The sequence below is a fragment of the Botryllus schlosseri genome, chromosome 6 (genome assembly GCF_051294905.1).
Source record: "Botryllus schlosseri isolate E-star chromosome 6, Bs_hap1, whole genome shotgun sequence".
In the NCBI taxonomy this organism is placed as follows: domain Eukaryota; kingdom Metazoa; phylum Chordata; class Ascidiacea; order Stolidobranchia; family Styelidae; genus Botryllus; species Botryllus schlosseri.
The window spans coordinates 4,395,078-4,418,291 of record NC_137241.1 but is presented as its reverse complement, the minus strand read 5'-3'; the positions used below and the strand labels follow the sequence as shown (position 1 = coordinate 4,418,291).

Here is a 23,214-nt window from a genome sequence, read left to right as displayed (position 1 = left end):
CGTATGTCAGCCAAATACCAGGGTTTGGTGTAGGCTTGACAGTGGACAGGGGCACCAGAAAGTTTAATTGAAGCTCTCGGGGTACGAGCGCTAAAAAGTTACGAAACACTGCCATAGGGGGACTTGTTCGGACTTGAAGGCAAATATCAACTGACGCTGTGGCACTCGGACCGTATACCGTGGCGCTACATCATCAGAAAGTGTATAGCATTAAACAGGTTACACCACGCGTTAAAAGACTATCTTGTGAAACTTTCTGTCTTTGCTTCTGATTCATAACGGGAATTCCTGGTGCTATTTCCGTTTAGTATATATACCTCTGGTCTGTTAAGGGACATAAGATGACTCACGACCATTTACTGCATAATAAACTTGGCGATGGAAACTCGGGGGAATAATATACAATGATTCATTATTCGATTTCCACATCAAACACAATTATCAGTCACCTTTGTAGTTTCAAGCCCATTTTTGGGAATACCAAAACCACAAATTCGTTCTTTGACGAGTTTCTGACGGCAATTCTTCCCATGGGAGAAGTATATGGGAGCATCGACCTAGCCGTTTATACTCCGGGCGCACGGCCGCTTATACGTGGCAATTTCAGAAACGTTAGTGTTATGTCTAGAAGTAAAATAAAAGAAATAATCAGATTTTATTATAATTTACGTATCTTCGTATATATATTTTATACGTATCGTCGGCAAGACGGAATATTGATACCAAATGGTTTAAGATATAACGTCGATATAACTTCCTTTAGCTGCAATTTGCAATCCAATGCGTAGAATGGTGCATGGAGATGCGTGTCCTGTACGTAGCTGTAACAACAAAATAGCATCTCAATTTCGTCAAGCGTAAATCGCATTTAATCGATATTATGCGAAATAATTTCTCGTCATTTTGTGTTGCACCCGCGGAATATAAACACAACCAGCGGTGACGCGCTCCGGCAAATGAAGCCATCTAGAACAGTGGTTCCCAGCGTGAGCGATTTTGGGGCGAAAACGTACCAAGGGGTGATAGGGGGCAAAAATGATAGAACATCTAGTCAGATGTATTGAATTACCCAGCGACTGCATACCGGCACAAAATACATGTGAAAAACCGGACTAAAAATAAGGCTAACTCGCCACAAACTATTCTCAGACACCGTGATTTCCGCGAAATGTTGAGCTTTTTTTAGTCACTTTACATGCGATCAGAGTTGGCTGTATAAATTTTCCATTTATGTCCTCTTTATGGGATTCCAAAGTATGGGGCAATAAATATATGTCGATATATGTCGATAAGGGGACGATGAGCGAAAAAGGTTGGGAACCGCTGGTGTAGAACAAGGAGACGAATAATTTATCCATGAAGGCCTCATAGAATCTGGATTTGTTCGGAACCGTCCGAAAGTATAATTGGGATCATAAGCCAAAACATAAGAATCTAAACTTGTCAAAACAGTCGGTGCTTTTATTTCATTTTGAAGGGACGAAATAAATACAGATTTTTCATATTACGTGTATGAAAGATTTAGAAAATGTATCTGTCATATATTCATCTCTTTGAAATTGTACCACATCTGAAGCATTCACGAAATTTGTGCGTATTTGTTGCAGGTCATTATTCAAGCTGTTCGTGTATGCTTGGCATGGTTATTCCAATTCTTAAATTTGGCTGAAGATTCCCAGAAGTGAACTGTTATGTTGGAGAAAATGTATGATCGCAAATTTACGATGCTGCAAATATCACAAACATATTTGGCTGTGTAATTATTTCAGAATTAAGATATTCATAAAATTCTTCATGCGATTTGCGTTCCATCAGTTTTTTTTTTGGTGTCATCGGCATGCAAATATTTTATTCCTGAGTGACATACTTCAATTGCAGTTTCAACATCACCGGTGAAGCTGAGAATATGTAACTGAATATCAAGCGACCAACGATCTAACTAATATATCCAGATATATGTAATATTATCAGCCTTGAACTGTAATTCACAAATGTGCGAGGCCGATTTGAGTTGTTAATAGGGGATAATGATTAAAACCTTGCTGTTTCCTTGCATAGCGAAAAGTCACGTGGTCATGCGACTGCCTCATTATTCGTGGGTCGTACAGAAACCTGTCTCGGGTTGCATACACGCATATACGATCCTCGTAATGTGGTTTGCCCATACCTGTCTTTGAACACCATTGATCACCATGGAAATTCCATAGTTTCCATACCCATACATATCCGCCTAGAGTGGCATAAGTGTCGATGATATTACGGTCAATAATATTTCATATGTTACGTGCCGAATTTGGTATAACTGATATCTCGGAGCCGTAGATTCGACCCAAGTGTGCGGTCAACTATACAATATTACGGAAATACCCTCACACTCCAATTGTCAACGGATGCTTCTCACTCTTAAGGGAATCCAAACACCAATTTGGTATCCATACCAATCAATAGCTCATTACTTTTCAATCTTCAATAAACCCATGAAAAGCGAACCTTTCACAGGCAACTAGAAACGGTCGAACGAAAAGACGCATTGTCTTGAGGGACAAACGAAGGAATAGCACTATGATGTCACTCTGCTAGCCAAGTAACCGAAATTGCTGAGTAATTTTGCAACGGAAGTCGCATTCCCATCCAATAGAAGATATTGGCTTCAATGCCGGCTGATATAATGTGAAGGAAGTTAGCGACGTATATGCAGTGCGGTTTCTGTGACCGTGTATAGCTCTGGAAACCAACTCAAGAAGGCAGTACCGGCGTGATAATGATTGATTCGCGTAATGAAAGATTAATATTTTCAGTACTGAAGTTATACGCTCCTTGTCAGTTGTTACCAAGAGTTAATTCATCAACGAGAATTATAATTCAGATACTATTTTTTATGGAAGCCTTTACTCGGCTTACGGAACATGTAGTAAAAGCTACGGTCGTTAGTGGAAATGGCATATCTGTGGAGTCGTGACCACAGCATTGTCAGCAAAGTGCAATGAAATATTTATAGTCGAAAAAATGCCAGATTATCTATATTGTGGTGGAATTGACTTTATTTCCTTTATAGTCGCATAAAAGAGGCATATTTGGACTCTTAACATCATTCATACCGTTGAGACATCATAATGAGTTGTTTTTTGTGGTCTTCGTGGTGTTTGTCGACTACTATGGTCATTTACACCAGGCCAATTCTCTTCATTTTCATTTCGTAGCTGTCTACTTGTAGCACGACCAAGCGCTAGCAGTCACAGTCAATAAACCTTGTTAGACGTTTTAAGCTGTTGAAGTTTTCTAGTCGATTTTCCAGTTCCACGTAACGATTATTATAAATCACCCGTAATTTAAGGCTCTGGGAATGGTCTGAGTCGATTTGGAATGAGATCCCCGAGGACTATAGGTGATTGGAAAGCGACTTGGTTATTAAAATGCTATTGTTTCCCAGGGGTATATCATTTCAGGTTTTCATACTTAGGGCAGAAAAGATTTCGATCGTTGTCTAATTTGTTTTGTATACGTCTCTAGGAATTTTCGAATGGCTGGTTCGTGTTATAAAACTTGAAGATTGCTTTCAATACAACATTCATAGTAGTAAAACATTTATTGAACTCGAAGACTTTTCGGGTGCCTCTTTTCAAGAGCTATCGGCACACTAACCGGATTTAAACAGATTCAAAAGCAAACACAATTAGGCAGAGTATGACGTATCAATCCAACGCAGACCTGGGCAAAGGGCGGCCCGCGTACCCGTTGCTTTGAATTCAGAATTTGTGACATTGTATAAATTATGTCGTAACAAATAAAGTCACAAGAAGTCACTCTCTCCATATAGCATAGTTCAAACCTTCTTTGTTTTCGTTGTAACATTGCGCATTACACGGTTTGTGTTTCAAATTGTTTTGTGATAGGCTGCGTTTCCAAATACCTATTTCCTAAACCATGTCGATCGGTGCTCGTTTTTACTACGAGATATCACCATCCATAAAGGATGAACGGGCATTTCAAAAAAAGAATGCCGAAAGCCGAAATTCAAAGACGGTATGGAGAACTAAACATAGGGCCGTAACTGCCGTAACTTCATTCAAATTTTCTTCGCGCATAGGACGATTTATCGTGGCTGGATGTCTTGATATTGATCTGGGTAGCCTACCCCGCTCCCCGAAGAAACACGGTCAATTTATAGAGATGATTATTTCGGCGCCGGCCGTTACCGCGTCACGACACAACACAACAATATGTTAACAATGACGTTTCGGCTAACATGTGACTCTGCGAAGTGTGTTACCAAAAAGCTCGGTGGCGAGGAAACCTTGACCATAACTACCGCCTCATGTTGGCCGAAACCGATCTATATATGTCGATTTCACCAAGCCGCAACAGTTCGGAAGGCAGCGATCAAGACAATAAGCTTTCTAGTATCCCATTCCCAATACCTTTGAATGTCTTAAAATGAAAACGTGGAATAGAGAATACAAAATTCATCATGTTTAACATTGTTTCGAATTATGACGGAAAATAAAGAGAATATTGTGTTTTCGTAATTAACCATCATTTTCTCATCATCTAATATCAATGCATCCACTGAGCACTTGAGCAGCAGCATTTATCAACAATTTAATTCGCTGCTTTCAATTTAGAAATAAAATTAATACGCATGAAATATAGCTAAGCATTTTGACTCAGCCCACCCACGTACTTTCTGTTACTCATTAGGCCCGCGGAGAAAAATAATCGCCCACCCCTGATCTAGCGCAACATAAAATTCGCATTCTAACCATGGAAACAACAAACTTTGAAATATACGGTACAGTAACAGCAGCATACAATGTAAATACACGACTGCACCACGAAACAAAACAAACTACCGGTAATAGCAAATCTGTAAGTTATACAAAAACTGGCTTGGTCAACTGGATAGCCTAATTGTTGACTATATAGCACTTTCAATTGAAACAAAGATCTGCCTCGCGCAATGAGAGTGACCATTTTATCGTTATAATTTGGTGCGCAGTAAAGGTTTGCACTTAAATGCTGACCCACAAGCACCGCCTGTACTTTGCAAGTGTGCGGTAGATATGATTATTTCGTACTTTTTAGTACAGGCTGCTGTTCTATTTACAATGCACATAATGCACACCACGGTCGGAGTTACATTTGTGCCGCTATATGCGTTCTGTACGTAATATCACGTCTCTCAGACACGAAATAGTGGTTTCTGGTTTAACTTTCCTATTTTATAATACCTATTATATATGAAGATTAGATCAGGTAAGGTTTTTGGGAATCTAATGAGATATAGGCTTATAAATATGCCTATACCGCATTCTTATTTGAAACAACGAACATTGTAAATAGAAAACTCAACCATAAGCCATTGTTATATTGGGCACATATTGGATAGCACTACCCTCATAATACTCTAATATAATTGAGCTACTGCCTCGCAATATATACAAGAACACTCCAGTTTTCAGTGCACTGTACACGTGTACAGGCATTACCTAAATTGATTGCATGCTGAGCGTGGTAAATAGTGTGTATTTCACTGGGCGTATTTCCACATGTTCGAAATCTACCGTGCATAAGAATATACTCACACGATTTTCTATTCATAGAGTCGCGCGAAACGTGAAAGTGAGATATGTGTCTTAAATTGCAAAGCGTATATAGGCCTATGTAGCTGCGTGAAATTATATACGGAAGAGACGTGAGATAGCGCCAGGATGACATGTAGTATTGGACATGTTGTCGCAGCAGAACTCGTTGTTTCTTCGTGAGCTCATTTCGTAGTGTACTTTTGTGTTCTTTCGTTAGGTTTACATACACAATGGCAGACTTGGAACTTGGAACTATAGAAAATTATCATCTCTTCTAAATTGGATTATAGCTATACATTTTTCAGAATTATCATTATAGTTACAAAGTTTTGTCCAAATTAGATTGCATTAGAATTGCTGTATTCGCGAAAACTTTGAAATTGAATAAGTTCCGTTCTTATTAAACCAGTGTTCATTCTCGTAGTCATGAACATAAGAATTGCAAATGTTTGTACAGCGACATTGACTCGTTTCGCACCATACAGTTCTCTTCCAGCGTTTTCAGGAAAACCGGTAATTGGATTAGAATTAAAATTAGAGCGTAAAAACATTTCACAAATTAGGTGTGAATTAGGATTAGAGCAAAGAAACATTGAACAAATTTGATTAGAATTAGATTACCGACATTTCGCTCTAATCAGTTGATTACACAACTACAATTATACAGTTGTCCAAGTCTGAATTACAGACGAGGGAAGTCGCAAATGGATCTGTTTTTCTGCGTCTTACGCAAAAGTTCGATAGCCTGCGTAGGCGCAAATCTCATTTGCCGAGCATTACGAGGCCCCGTCGATACCGTAAATTGCATTTCCCGAATGCTGTTAGTTCTGGATGTCGACTGTAATCCTCGACTAAACAAAGAAATCAATTTAAGCCGCGCGAACTTCTGCGAGAAAGGTAAAAATCTGATCCTCAAAGAGAATTAAACAGGGAAAATTCCTTGATCTGTCCTCGAGGGAATCCATCGCGGCACACTAATGACTATCGTTTACAATTTCCACCTTTGATTTGATTTGTTGCTGAATGTTGATGGGAGCAACTTTATATGGTCGCATAGTTCCAGAGGTACAAAGAAGCACGAGCGTCGCAGACGTAGAAGAAGTGTTATTTGTTTCCATTAGCATGCCAGCAGGCGGCAGGGTGACAAGATTCGATAAATAATTGAAGTGTTTATATGAATCCATCAATATGCTCAGCACTGAAACGCATGATGTTTAACGCTAAATAGATTGGCACGGTTGTGACTTCAAGTTTATTTCAGTCTTGATACATTGTAGGTATACAAGGTTTTTATTTCTGTTTATCTGTATTGGATATTGGAATTCGAGATGGATGAATTGCCAAAGTACCTCGCAGGTATGTATCACGTATGTACCGCATTTCAAGCATCAGAGAGCGTGCTTTTCCGCATAATATGAAGATTTTAATGTGTAATCGCTTCATTTTGACCATGTTAGATGGTACATCGGTAGATCGTTGTAAAAATACTGTATAGAAAGATTAGTTATATGGGCGGTGGTCATACCTCACCATATTTGTTGACTTTAACTCGCGAAACATTCCATCCTTCAAGAAAATTATCCAACTAGTAGACTCTATCGGTTACAATCGCGGACAAGGGACATATTTGTGTTGTTTTGTGTTAAATATGGACTCCTTACGAAAACCGTGACTCAACTTGGCGAGATAGCGCAGTAACGCGTTCCACAGTTGTAACGCCGGTGGGTCGCAAGTTCAGATTCCGACCAGGGTCGACTCCAGAATTGCTAAATAAGCGCCGGGAGCGTCTGGTCTTCTCGAAATATGATCCGTGTGAACGATGTCTTACGAAAGCATGGAACGGACAAGGGCCTTTGCTACAAGGCCTGGTGTGAATAGGGCTGCATTTAAAACAAAAATCAATATAAAACAAACATGTTTAAAACAAGGCCCTAATTTAAACATGTATTTTATTGTTTTGTTTTTAAATTTTTTTAAAGCAATGACGTCATGAATATTCAACTGTGACGTCATTGTTGATTGACATTAACAATTGAAAATATAGGGTAAATGTATCGCTCCTTTGACGAAATATCTGTACTATTAATGTTGAACCGACTATTTTGAGGGTTCCAACCATCCCATATCGGTATAGGTCGGCTATATCGGGTGGTAATTGTCCGTAAGCTCATACAACATGGTTTTGGAAATTATTTATACAATTATGGCACAATTTTACAACTTGAAAAAAAAAACAATTTTTTTAAAAGCCTTTTTTTTTAAATCACTCCTTGAAACATGTTTCAAACAAAGTGTTTTAAAACACCGTTTGTTTTAAATGCAACCATAGGTGTGAATGACTATAGCAGTCGAAGTGTACCATGCATACGAAACCATCAATGACAAAGATTGTGCCTTAATTGAGCCCAAATATTATCTTCCCTGAATTCCCTGAAGAGTGGCCTTTTCTAATGAGGACACTGCTGCCATCAAGTAGAGTATAGACGTACATCCACTGTTAGCTAATGGAATCACCAAATCGTCTGGTGGCGAGATAGCGCAGTGGTATAATCCCCAGCTGCAACACCAATGGGTTGCGGGTTCGAGTCCGACCGAGGTCGACTCCCAGAATTCGTGCCTAAGTGTTGGAGGTTTATCTGGACTCCTCCTCGCCATCTCATCCATGTAAGCGGTGGCTTATAACACTAGACACTAGAAGTGGGTCGCGCTGCAATGTCGGCAGCTATGGAATAAAAATGAAGAAAATTGCCAAGGTGTAAATGACCATAGTAGTCGACAAACACCATGAATAATGCAAATAAACGAACATATCAAATCGGGTGCATTCGTCGATACCATTCTGAAATTTTTACCCGAATGATGTAGTACTATCAGATATAGCATATAGGACATATAGAAATAGATGATGACGAATTTTAGGACTTAACTCTTCCATCTTAACATTGATGTAGAACTATAAATGCGGCAACTCGACTTGGACAATTGTAATAAGGGCATACTGTCAATAATCTAATTCTTATAGTTTGTGAAATGTTCTAATTCTAATCTAAATAGTGAAATGTTTCTACGGTCTAATTTTAAATCTAATATAATTTCTGGTTTTCATGAAAATGCTAGCGTGAAGCGAGACAGGCCTGGTATAAAGACGCTTGCTATTCTCATGCTTATGGCAACGAACTCCGATTCGATATGAACTGAACTTGATTCGATTCGACAAGTTTTCGGTATTCGGTATTTCGAATTTTAATCTAATTTGTAAAAAATTGTGTAGCTATAATTTTAATTCTAATCTAATTTGGAATCTTTAGATTTGATTTCATCCTTGTAATTGTCACACTAGTCATATACGAGTTCTATACCAGCCAGGGTTTAACGAATAGAATATTTTCGACTTTTCCATATTAGATTGGAATTAGAATTATAGCGACACAGTTTTTTTTTCGAAATCAGATCGGAATTAGAAGCACTGAAACCGCGAAAGCTCGGAAATAAAATTAAGTTCAGCTTCATTGATCATTTGCTACCATCGTTTAATTTTTCTTCTATTTTATTTTCTTTGACTGCTGTAACATTTTTTACAGCCAGACTGTTTAAAGTCAAGTATACCTGTTTGATGCTGGTGTGATCAGACTAAATGACCCTCACGGTCTTATCGATCATTCTTATCTAATACCGAATACTGTGCAACGCGGATTATCCACCGATCAAGGATAATCCGAGAAATATCATCGAAAAACTCACATAACTCCGCTTCTACTGGTCGGAGTTGACTCAAATTTGTTTTGCAACGTCTTTGAAGACAGCTCAACAATTTCATGGGGTTGGCAGAAAAATTTGGAAATTTTTTTTTTAAATTTTCCATAATAAATTAAAAATTTTAATTGGATCTTCGGAGGCCTTTACTGGTTGGAATCGAGTGAAATTTGGTGAGCAAGGTTTTCTACTGCAACCTGACGATTTAAGAGGTGACCGGCTTGAATCGGGAAAAAAAAGTTATTTTTGAACAGCCCTACTGTGCATGCATATTTTCTGTACAACCACCACTCTCTCTCTCTCTCTCTCTCTCTCTCTCTCTCTTATCAAATCATTCTCAATCTCAGACACGAGAATGACAAATGTCGGTATAGCAAGCTTGGCTCGTTTCGCACTATACAGTACAGTTCTCCTGTATTATTTACATGAAAACCAGAATATTTAGTAGAATTAAAGCTAGCTCATAGGAACATTTCTCGCGTAGATTCGAATTTGAATTAGAACAAAGCAGCATTTTGCAAATTAGATAAGAATTTGATTACCGACATTTCGCTCCAATTAGCATTAGCTAGCTGTCCAAACCTGACACCAGCACGATCGAATCTCGAGTATAATATATTAGCCTAATTTATTAATTATAATTAAGGTTGTAAAGTGCTTTGACATCGATCGCTACGCGAGAAACCGAAATGTTGAGATGAACGGATTCTATGCTCAAGCACACGCCTTACAGCGCCACTGATCGACACATTGATTTATTACGATTGTCATACCCTGTGTATAGTCTTCCTTAATAGCCCGTAAGTCGACACTAATTTAATTCGCGATCCATCCGATGCCACGTAACCTACGCACAATTCGTTCAAATCGTATTACCTGATCGAAGATAATGTCATTTCCGGGGATATATTCATTTTGGTAAGAACAGCCGTGACATTGCGGTACGGTCCTTGGAAACTTAGCCGAGCTGTGAAGCCCCTGATTTATTTTGGGATTATCGAATTGTGACGCTTTCGAGATTGCTAATGCAGTCTTGGATTATAACTATGATCATAGCTATACAGTTTTTTTTTCAAATTATAACAGAATTAGAATTACTGCATTCGCGACAACGTGCACAATAAATCACGTTCATTTCATATCAAATCAGAGTTCATTATGATGAGCACGAGAATGGCAAATGTCTGTACGTCAAGCTCGACTCGTTTCGACCTATACAGTTTTACTGTAGCAGTTTAAAAAAAAACAGAAATTAGATTAGATTTATATTAGGGGCAGAGAAACATTTTAAAATTTTATTAAAATTAGAATTAGTCCAAAGAGACATTTTACGAATTAAAATAGAATTGGATTACCGGCATTTCGCTGCAATTAGTCTAATTGACAACTATGGAATCATCTATTTGTTCAAGTCTGCAGACCTAGATATGTCTTGATTCAGTGATATGTTTTAACAAGTGGTCGGATTCAAATTTATTGCCATCCGGTTCCATGAAAGATGTCATGTTCATCAGCCGGTTTTGTTACAAAAAAAGTCATCGATAGCTAACAGTAATGCTAATAGGTTCTCTTATCTCATAAAAGTTCGCGAGACAGTTTTATAGAACCGGTGTAATAAAATATGCATACGCATAATGTATAGGTGTAGTAATTGCGATATGAAACTGCAGCGAAATGATCTGGTGATCACCGAGTCTATAGTACAGCTGTTAGGAGCAATTCGATCAAGTCGACACACAGAGACACACACACACAAATGTCAAACCGCAAACACTTATTCCCCAGTTGTAATCGGATTAAGTATAGTCCATTCGCCATGTATGTGAGGTTCAGCTTGGTACACAAACTATATTGTATTTACTTTTGGTGGTAGATAATACTATATAAATGATATTCTAACATATAATGATAACGTCAGCAGACATCGTCCGTCTGTAATGAAATCCCAGATTAGACGTGACACTTTCGTCGATAATTTTATGGGGAATGATAAATTCGGTACTAAACGCTGTCGGCAGAGATTCGACTGTACTGAATCTATATATCAATCATTTGAAGGGGTTCTTGGAGGTAACGAACTTTAATACACAATCGAATGATATCTGGTGATAGGATTGTTGATATACAATGTTCTTTCAAATTATCTGCTAGTTGCGGACGATTACCCCTAGCGAATGTCAGCCGAAAATATTCGGGTTTATTTCAATAGGAATATACTATTCAATTGTATATCGAAGTTCTGTACCTCCATGAAGCTCTTCGGGTATAGATTTTGCAGTGAATAGTCCGAATCATATTATATGGGCGAACCTTGGCATACTATAGGCAGCCAGTAATTTATTAGTAGGCCGCACGAACTATGGTTGGTACTTGGCGTACACCAGTATCGGATGTAATTTCCTTCTCGCATATGCAGGGATAGGTGTGCGTAATTGTCGACAGTCGTTTGAATAATGGATCACTAACAGCACCTCAAATCCGGTGTGATGATGTCCACTTACAAGTTATAGATTTCCGTTGTCGACGTTAAACTGCTATTATGTACGGTACGGTTGTGATATAGCGCAGTGTTGAGATGACTCGAGTCACTTTGCAACAACGGCTAACTTGACTTGACTCGGCGCATCAGAAATGTGGATTGACTCGTGACTCGGAGCAAAATTGACGAGTCAATTTCAAGTAATCGGTGTCAATAAAAATCACTGTATCTGGCATATATGTTCGGATTGTCCGCGAAACTCTTACGTAATCCGTGAGAGCGAACACTCATTCAATGGCCGTTCAATTTAATGAGTCTTCATTGATCTCTCTCAAACAAATTGACCACAAACGAAGTGATCGGAGCTTACAGCACCAAACCTCTAGTTTAGTTAAATACAATTCGAATATAGTTTACAGTGGCGTATCCAGGGGGGGTTTTAGGGGGTCGGAACCCCCCCCCTTTTCAAAATCCTAAAAATTAATGTCAAATATAGCCTCTAATATTTGCTAATTTATCAGTTTAACATATTCGTTTTTACGTATGAGAAGGCGAATATGGCGTCTTAATGTTATTTAAGGGGACTAACACCCCTACAAAATATTGGAATTATGCGCCGAATTAGTCGAAAGGATAAAATAGGTCATTATAATTCGCTAATTCCATACGAATTCTGCGCTTGGTCAGCTACATTTCAGCTGTGGCGGTTGCTGACGTTCTCAACTTTCTTCCCTCGATTTCTCTCTCGCCTTGCTAAAACGAGAGATGCATCTTAGGAAAATCTAATCTAATTGGCCGACGCGATACGTAATTGCAAAGACGAAGTTGTCGGCAATCAACATCGCTCGCGAATTCGCTCCACCTGCTCGCCTTGAAATCCTAATTAAGAATTGCACGCGGCGTGTTGATTGATCAGCGAGACGCAGACACGACGGCACCAGTACGACAATGCTATTCTCAAATCCACATTGTATTCGCGATTATTGGCGAGAAATGGCCTACGATCGACATTCACATTTCAAAATACAAGCCTAGCAATCCACGTTCTCGATTGTTAGGTGGCTTGCTGTCGTCCAAATACAGGCCTATGTTGTCGCTGAACGGGAGAATTGAGTAGGCCTAGTAGTAAAGTTAACCTAATTATATCGGGTGACAAGTTTCTCTGTCGATCTAGTTATTATCCCAGTGTGTACTCTGTATTAATTGACTGACTTGCGTGCTTGCAATTAAAGTCTAATTATCTTCGCGCGTAGGCTACTACACGCCCAGCCGTATGGCTAGTAAAGCCATCGAAAAGCACACATCCGTGTACGACGTACACTGTTCACACCACACCTCTCTGTGGCGATCGCGATCGCCCTCGTTTATGCTACCACCTTATTCCGCGCTTGTTCGTGCGCTGCGACGTGCGCATAATATCGTCAAAAACCAACAAAATCGCGCATCTCTGGCCGGAACTAGGCGCTTGGAGACGGGCGGCGTTTGCCGGCGCATGACTAAATGTGAGCATTTACGAATTTCTTTCAATCATGCCGTGAAAGAAACGCGATTTTCAGGCAATGTCTGTATCGTATTCGTACATCTTCCCACTCACCGCAAATCTCTGTTTCTTAATAAACTATAAATATTCGCCACGGCGTGGAGACGAGTGATCGCAATCATGACGTCACCATAGCCAATTTCGTGACGCAAAACCCCCCCCCTTTTTTTGCGCTCTGGATACGCGCCTGATAGTTTATATACTCGTCAGCCATTGGCGCAGGCTCGAATTCTATCGCGTGGATATGTGTAGATGGGTTATGTATTGCATGTTATAAATTTGTTTCTCTATTCTCTATTTTGGCTGGTAACAATAAACTGAGGCTATGGAATTACTTACGTAGTTTAAGTGTTTTATGTATATGTGAGCGATACAACGCCTTGCTCCGTGTTTCTTTATTTCTATATTCGTTCATCGGCTCAAAATCAATGACCACTCAGCCTGTATTTCAAGCAGCTAGCAAAATGCCATGGCGTAATCATGCCTCACACTTCGAAAAGGCAACTTGACTTGAATCGTGACTTGACTCGTGACCTGACTTGACTTGACTCGACTTGACTCGAGTCACCTCCAAACATCGAGTGACTTGACTTGACTCGAGTTAAAATGTGCAATGACTCGAAATGACTTGTGACTCGAAGGTCTAGTGACATGATCCCAACGGTATCGTGCTGTAGTCACTCCGGAAATCCAATTCTCAATATATTTAGAATATGTAGGCCTATTAGTACCGAGCAATGCAGAGTACATATTATATATAGACAACACATGCCAATGTCTGATTGCACACTGAAATATTAAACACCTTGACAGTTCTTTTCGGACGTAGAGTCGAGCCTACCGTATATGATACGGAACAATTCGATTCGACGTCTAATGCCTGTCCCGGAGGACGCATCCGTTATCTTATTTCTTAAACACGCCGCAATATCTTTAGGAGATTGAGTATAGGGCTATATTCGTCCCAGCTGTAATATTTCGATCGGTCGACTCGTGGGTTTAACTAGATATACATTTCAAGGATTCCATAATCGTCGTCTTTGCATAAGAAAGCTGTTTTCTTGCCGTTATCTGGTTGGCATCTTGTTATCTTCTTAAGTACCATCGATAGCCGATAACACAATCAATCGATCTCGAAACCAGCCATATTTATATCATCAAAATAGCCGTGTACGTATCCATATCCGTAGCCGTAGCCGTATCACATATATATGATATCGAAACCAATTTTATTCGCGGTCGCTCTAGTCTTTGATCCACCTACCTACTGTTTTAAGCTCGACAACGTAATTGTTTGTGTAGAATCTGATTCATGGATATTTACCGAGCAGAACAGTTCTACATATGTTCACATCGCGCGATTGCTATTGAAGGAAGGAAGTAGTATTGAGCCAAGGTGGGTGTCTGATCGAAAGATTATACTCCAAGTGGTTTCGATACCGTCCTATCTTTTCATTTAACGCAATGCCGTGGTGTTTTGAATTGATAGAAGTACTACGAACCAGACGTATTGGTCGCATTTGAGGTAGGCAGGATGGTGACCACCGAATACGCTAACGACACCGTCCCAAACCGCCACCGCAAAGTGCCAGCGTATATAGTAAGATTAGAAGGAACTATCTCGACGCAGCAGGAGAAATAGCTCGAGAAATCGCAAATAGCTGGGCGTGCCATCTGTATGTCATCTGCACAATATGGATCGGTATAGACTTAGATGACCAGGCAGAAACTGACGGACTTTTCGTCTAGAGTCCATTACCGCAGCCATTAGGTTCTAAAGCAGAGGTCACCAACACGCGGCCCGCGGAATCATATTCTGCGACCGCGATCCGATTTGAGTTTATGGAAGAACGTTGCATTTTGAAACGCTGTATTTGATGAAAGTTTCCAAATATTGTTATTGTTGTTTGAAAATAAGCTATTCGCCTGTACCAAACATCACTATCCCTCGCCAGCTGAAACGGCTTCGGCGATGGCAACAGCATTCCATCAAGAGAGGATAGGCTGATATCCATGGGCTCGGCATAAGGCATATTTCTTTAACGCGGTTTAGGACAGTGGTTCTCAACGTGGGCGAATTTGGGAAACAAGATGGCGATGTTAGAACGTCCAGTGACATATATTTAACACTGCCAAAAAATGCCCGTGCAGACGGCTTATTCTGCATATGACGCGAAAGTTGACTAAAAAATGTCAACTCGGAGGAAACTACTTGAAAAACGGCCCCTTTTTCAGTCAAGTCACTGGCGATCAGAATTTGGTGAATAAATTGCCCGTTTTCATGTCCCCGGTACTGTGGAGGGAGGGCTCGAAAATTTGTGTCAAGCTTGATAAGGGGCGATGAGTCGAAAAAGGTTGGGGACCATTGGGTTAGGGCGCCGCACCAATGAAGTCATCTATGTTTGCTATAATTATGGATACTGCAACTGTCACGTCGTGTTCGACATCCAGTCGGTTTAATTTTTGCTTTTCAGATATTGAGTTGAGCGAAAAAGTGTTAATGACTTTCCAACTTAATGCGTACACTTCGCTAATTTTACGACCTAAAATAGATGCTTTATGATGGCACAAGATACATCTTAGAACACGCTGTATATTATCTTATAATAAAGCATAATAAGAGGCCATAATAACAATTAAATAAATACACACTTGAAAACTTTATTATCGAAAAACAAGCATAGTTAAAATTCCCGTTGCCCTCCCCAGTTTGGGAACCGCTGCTCTAGAGATTTTATTCGATTTTCGCATTGTCAGCCAGCATAGTAATGACAGTTAAAAAGCACGATTCCAAATACGTAACTTACTCGAAAGATGGACATAAAATTGCAACCTACGACATTCAACCACGAGCATTTGCATATATGCGCTTATCTTATCGTACATCAAGTCTTGTCCAATCTGGCGGTTTTGAAAGCTTTTTTACCTTGTCGTGACAACCGATACCTTCCTTAAGTGCGGATGGTGATGTAGTATGGTGTACTGTACACAGTGTGTAACTGCTGTACATGTACTATACAATCCTCCAATAGGCCTTATCTTAAAGTACTTAAATCGCGATTTATGCATAGTCATCTTGGCGTGAGTCAGTGACTCATGAACAAGGAAGCTATATAAGCGATCGTCCTTCTATCTAAGTTTCATCTGATCATTCTTGATTTAAATTTCCTGAGAGCGAGGAAGACACAACCAATGATTTAAAGAACACAATTTCTTGATACAGCGATGTTTAATTGTCCAATCGTCTATAATGTCTATAGGAAATTGACTTCCTTGTTTTAGTAGCTTTCATATAGTTTGATAGTTCTCACGACATAAATATATACATTGGCATAGGGTTGCCATATTTACGGATCCGAGAAACAGTACACTTGTTACAAGGAACATTAAGATACATTAAAACGGGATATCTTTGAGAAACTTGGTGGTCGCATTCGTGGGTTGACTAAAAAAAATTCATTTATCCGAGTCGGTATCTAAAAACTGGTTTCCACGTCCAATTTACGTTGGGTTGACCATTTTTTGTCAACTTTCGCGTCAATACCATTACAACCCATTTTCGCGCGCTTTCTTGTGCGGTATGACCTGTTGGGATTGGTTTGTACTCGCCTAACATTCTACGTAATAAAAGAGGACGGATCGCGAAAGCGGACATTTGGGCGTCCTCGGACTCGGAGGACATTACGCTTTCCTTGAAAAAAGAGGGCAAATCCTCTTAAAAGAGGACATATGTTATCCATACGTTCGTAAAAATGCGAAATCCAACTGATCCGTGTACTGGGTCATCTCGGATTTTACATGTTTATGCAAATCAAATTTACAACTATATCATTCTGCTTTCAGCAAAAATGGCTTCAGATACCGAATTGAATCTGGAATACGCGGCGTCGATTATCTTGAAAGTATTCCAAAGATATGACGTCGACAACGGCGGTACTTTACAGAGAAGGGAATTGAGAAGCCTCCTTCGGCAATGCGGGGCGACGCTATCAAGCAGACAATGTGACGAAATTATCGACCAGTTAGACACGGACGGAGACGGTATGAGCCTGACTTGACAAACTAGAAAATTTTGAACCTTTTAAAATTAGATGGGATCTAGAATTATTGGTACACAGTCTTCTCCGAATTTAGATTAGAATTAGAATCACTGAATTCGCGAAAACCTGGAAATTGAATGAAGTACAGTTCATATCAAACTAGCGTTCATTCGCATGAGCATGAGAGTGGAAAATGTATGTACAGCAAGCTTGGATCGTTTCGCACTACACAGTTCTCTCGTAGCATTTTCAGGAAAACCAGAAATTGGATTAGAATTAAAATGAGAACATTCGAGCATTTCACAAATTAAATTCGAATTTTTTCATAAAATAATTCATCATGATATTGATGAAGGTATAATCTTAATATTGTAGTTTTTGATTTTATGGTTGGCGCCGTATAGCCCAACCTCGGGTCGGGACCCACGCATTTTGAGGTGTTTCGGTTGCTAAACATCCAAGATACTCAAAACGGAAGTGATTTTTTCGGATAGCAATTGTGATTTAGGGTTAGAAATCCAACTTTCAGTGCTGTATTTGGAAAAACCAATTCGAGCATGTATTAGGCAGATTCGCCCTCTATATGCGCAGTAACGTATAAATTAATTATAAATTCGGCCTCAATACAATCGTAATAAGTTGTCAAAATCAACACAAAGAGCGAGAATGTTAAAATGAATGCTTTTCAATCAATAAAGAATCAACTGCTAGGTACTTCTGTTTCGGCGTCGGAGGTACCGAAATATGTATTAGGTTATACTTGTCATTATATGACGTTATTGTAATGAAATCGTTGTTGCAATTTGAAGCATCACATTAATCCGAGCAGCCTAATAATAGGAACAATTTCAAGTTATGTGGTGCAAAATTAATCCCCCGAATTGATTAAATGTTCGAGATAACAGTAAATTATGTTGATGTCGTCCTTACAAAAGACCGTGAAGAAGGCAAGTTTAACGCAGTAAGCCTTTTGATGAAATGTATTTAAAGGTAATATGCTGGTTATGCCGATGACAGCATTGTGCGTTCTGAAGCTTAACCAAACGCAGAATCAGCATGTCTCTGACGCGATCGCTGCTCACATATTCAAATTTCCATCTTGTCATAAGAATCGGCACAAGTTACATCCCTAATTTTGACGAATTGATTGAAGATAGCCACTGGCCATGACTTATAAAATCTCGCTAATGTTTTGACGCATGTGCGTTATCATCAAATAAATGTTTGAATTATTTTAACCCATATCTATGTATCATCTGGTTACTATAAAATCAAATAAAAGTTTGCTTTTTCTTGGCTTATAATCCCGCGATTATACTACAATGCGGCCCGCGAATGTATTCAGATGTTGAATGTGGCCCGCGAGCTGATAAGTTTGCCCATCACTGGGTTACAATGATATTACCTGAATTTTGCTCTAATTTGTCTAATTATCTTAGTTTTCCAAGTCTCTTCGCCAGCACTATTCCGGATCCAAAACTAATAAAAATTGCTGCCGGCGAAAATCATAATGCCAAACACATATATCCCTATCACATCATTCAAAAATAAACATGCCGGTCTTCGATTACATGTTTATATACGTCTTAGCCGTTCAATTTGACCCGAGCCACTTCACCTGTACGCGCGCATTCGATCGTCATTTGCATTAATTATTCAAGATTCTGGCATACGTCGGATCCTCACACTAATCAAAGCGTCCGTAAATCCCATATGCAACACCTTTCAGATCTTGCCAAGGGTCACATTACCGTAGATCAGCCGCGTGTGTTTAGGAATAGAATCGACTATTTTGGAGACTTGGCAAGTCTTGAAAATCTGGTCTTGATAGCTTGCAAAATCGGGACACAAATTCACGAAACTGTAGCATAAGATAATTACTTCCGATTGAAGAGATATTGTCCATATCATGGAATTTTGGGTGTAAAACTTTTTTGTTCCAAGTTTTCTCTATGCTCCCGTGAGTTACATGACAGGTTTTTTTGTACCAGCACGTTGTATAACTTCCGGAGGTAATCAAACGCGGGTATCGGGGTTGTAATCAAGTCACAAGGTCCCGAGTAGGTGGCGAGATAGCGTAGTGGTATAATCCACAGCTGCAACACCAGTGGGTTGCGGGTTCGAGTCCGACCGAGGTCAACTCTAGAATTCCTACCAAAGTGTTGGAGGTTCATCTAGGTTCCTCCTCGCCATCTCATCCGCGTAAGCGCTGTCTTATAGAAACCTAGAAGTGGGCCGTGCTACAAGTCGGTATCTACGGAATAAAAATGAAGAAAATTGGCCTGGTGTAAATGACCATAGTAGTCGACAAACACCATGAATACCCCAAACAACAACAACAAGGTCCCGAGTCGCAAGTCAATTCCACTTTTGCAGTTTTGACTCGAGTCAAGTCTTGTCTTTTTCAATTCATAATAGAGTCAAGCCCTGAGTCAGGGTTCTAAGGTTCGCATCCGATTCACAGTATTGAGACTCAAGTCCAAAGAGTCCAAGTCATCGTGATCACAGCTCAGTGTCGAGTTCAAATCCTGTTCAATACTCTTTTTTACAACTCCATTAGGGTGATATTGAATGCATTGCATTCATAATATAGTAATTTTCCTCAATGTCCATAGTATCTGGCCCTAATTTACAAATACCGGTAATGATTCCACTAACGTCGCACCGTACTATTTTTTTCATGATACAACGAAATAAGTGGCGAGATACCGTAATGGTATAATCCACAGCTGCAACACCAATGGGTTGCTGGTTCGAGTCTGACCGAGGTCGACTCCAGCATTCCTACCTAAGTGTTAGTGATTTATCTAGGCCCCTCCTCGCCATCTCATCCGTGTAAGCGGTGTCTTATAAAAGCAGTCGGCATAAAAATGAAGATAATTGGCCTGGTGTAAATGACCATGGTAGACGACAAACACCATGCATACCAGATATAACGAAATGGCTGTTCAGCCGTACGAGTCTCGAGTCATGCTTAATGACTCGAATACCAGTCATGTGAATACACCAACTGACTCAAATCGAGTCGAGCCATTTTCCATATTTAGGAAAATGACTCGAGTCTGTCTGAGTCACTCAAAACCCTGACGCGTACTAGTTTGAGACAAGAGTCGTCTAAAGCATTTGTTTCCAAACTGGGGGCTCGGCCTCCTTGGGGGGGGGGCGTGAAAGCATCTGAAGGAGGCGCGAAGCTTCGGCCAACTGAAGTAAATTTTGGCGCTCCGCGCGATTTACCTCCAATTCATGGTTATGGGCTCTCTGTCCGAATTTCATATTTGAGAATTATCTCATCAACAGTCATAAAACCTTCCATTTCATCAAAGTCTCCGTTGGAATTTCTAGCATTCTAGCTGCAATTTGTGATATGATGATAAGGGGGCGCGAATTTTTTCAGTATCATAAAGAGGGCGTATCTAAAAAAAGTTTGAGAACCACTGGTCTAAATGCTTACGGTTCTAATTCCGTTACAGGAGAGATGAATTTCGCAGAATTCATGAGCTTCCTAGGACGCCTCTACCAGCTACAGTTTTACGGTACCGATCCGGGCAATTTTTGGAATAGCCAACCCCAAGTGCAAGGAAAGCAAGCCAAAAGAGAGACTGCTCCGGCGCGGAACAGCGCCGGCCCCATCTTGCCTCCCAATCTATCACCGCGACCGTTGCCAAGACCGCCGAACAACGCCTCTCCACAGTCGAGGTCGACGCCCGACAAGTTTGGCCGCTGACATGCGCAGACGTTTCGACTCGTCACGCATGTTGTAGACGTACAACGAAATGTAAACAATGAGATTGTCGTAGGGTGACCCGGATGTATGCGGCAGAGTGTTGCTGTAGTGTTTGACGTGGCAACGCTGTGGATATTTATGACTATATGAGAGACTAGCCTGGAGATTATATATTTAATGTTGCTGGTCTTTAAAAAGTGATTCAAGTATAGGGCTGGGCGAAATCGAATACATGCGTGATTCGTTTCTGAATCGACTATTACACTTCGATTCGAAAGTATCCCTCATTATGAATACTACAAGTATGGAAGATGTGGAAGTTCAAATATAGGTACCTTTTATGCTACCACAAAGAATAAAATGCCAGCTCTCTATCACATTAAAGATACTTTGGTATTTTTTCGATCGTTCCTATTTCATTTACACTAACGTGCGTATAGCTTTCTATACTAACATGTACAATCAGTCGAATCGTTGTGTCCAGCTCTAATCCCAAATGCTTACTTACGCGGGTTTGTGGAAACACATGTATTATTCTGTAGATTTCCTTCTCAATTTCTAAAATTTGATTCCGTTGCGTATGTGTATTGTATATGTAGTGCAACGTTAGTTTTGTAAACACCGGTCGATTACTCGTAGCGGCCAATCACGGAAAATCCACAAATCTTCAGCAGAGATGCATGACAGGGTTGTAACCAAATCACAAGGTTTCGAGTCACAAGTCAATCTCATTTTTATAGTTTTGAATCAAGTTCAAGTCAGCTATAGTAGAGGGTCGAGTCCGAGTCATAGTGTTTTGACTCAAGTCTAAGTCATTATGTTCAAAGCTTACAGTTTAAACCGGTTCAATCCCCCTTTTTCAACTCTGCTCGAGTGATATAGAATGGCTCGCATTCATAATATCGTAATTTTCCTCAGTCTTAACAGTTTCTGGCCGCATTTTACAAGTATCAGCAATGACAGACGAAATACCGATCATGTGGTAACTTTACTATTCATCGACGTTACAATGAAATGTATGTCTTTGCCGTCCTAGTCTCGTGTCACATAATTTGGTTCGGGTCATTACAACCATGGATGCATAGCGATGTAAATACTATATTTTGGATCATATTGCTACAGGCTTGTACAAACTGCTGATTCGGAACTGAATTGTAAATGAGCTAGAAAATATTGTAGATTCAATCGACATTTCCAGACGACGGGGTTTCCAGTTTCGACCCCTATAACCCACTCCCTGGCTACACCATTGTTTGTATAGTGGGGTTTTATTCAAAACAAACATGTTTAAAACATGGTTCTTGTTTAAAACTTCTTTTGGTCATGACGCCACGAATCGATAATGGTGACGTCACAATGGATTAACATTGAAAATAGAAAACATAGGGTGAATATGGCTCCTTCGACGAAAAAAGCTTAGGACCACTGTCATAAACAGACCGAAAATAACTTCAATCGGGACTGTACATCGTTATGCAGCATTTGTACGGTCGGTGGTCATCATCATCCGAACACCCATTCCGTACCAATGATATTATATATATCTACATAACTGTTGAACCGACGTCGATTTGTAGGCTTCCAGCCACTCCACAGCGTATACGTCGTCTATACTGGATGCAAATCGTCCATCTTTGGATGCGTGACCATCTTTGATGAATTGTCGGTGGTTATTGGTTAATCAAGCAGCGTATGTATGTGTACGTGTACTGTATACAGTTCACAGGCTACTAACTAATTTCCTCATTAATGATATATAGGACTGCACTCGTGAATCCATTTCGATGAAATTAATGTCTGTAATAACACCATTAGCTTACGATGGATCTGAATTCAATAAATTGCTTGGAATGAATTTTGATCACAACCTTATCCATAATTTATCCGCTTCGATTATATTATTGAACTGTCGAATTCGAAATACTTTTTGTTAACACACTGTGTCAAAACGCCGAAGAAAGATATATCACTTGTATATAGGACTCCATGTAAACTTCGACTTCAGCGGTTGGATTCTAACCATATGAAGATCATAAAATACGGTTCAATTTCTTTTGTTTTCGATGTAATAAATAGATTGATGACCCTATATTCGG

At 39.8% G+C, this 23,214-nt stretch overlaps 1 protein-coding gene across 4 annotated transcripts in view; it reads left to right on the top strand.

The window, feature by feature from the left end:
- The window catches only part of LOC145440951 (uncharacterized), a 31,639-nt gene extending 9,902 nt beyond the window's left edge, over window positions 1-21,737 (top strand). For 2 of the 4 annotated variants that reach the window (XM_080318740.1, XM_080318743.1), the window contains exons 2-3: window positions 17,198-17,395; window positions 20,865-21,737. In XM_080318740.1, coding sequence (XP_080174866.1) covers window positions 17,198-17,395; window positions 20,865-21,118 — 452 coding nt within the window. In that variant the 3' untranslated portion in view covers window positions 21,119-21,737. Of the gene's footprint in view, window positions 1-6,161; window positions 6,939-13,974; window positions 14,751-17,197; window positions 17,396-20,864 lie in introns of those variants that run through there. The other 2 variants (XM_080318741.1, XM_080318742.1) reach the window with 2 other exon arrangements.
- Window positions 21,738-23,214: the final 1,477 nt, after the last annotated feature.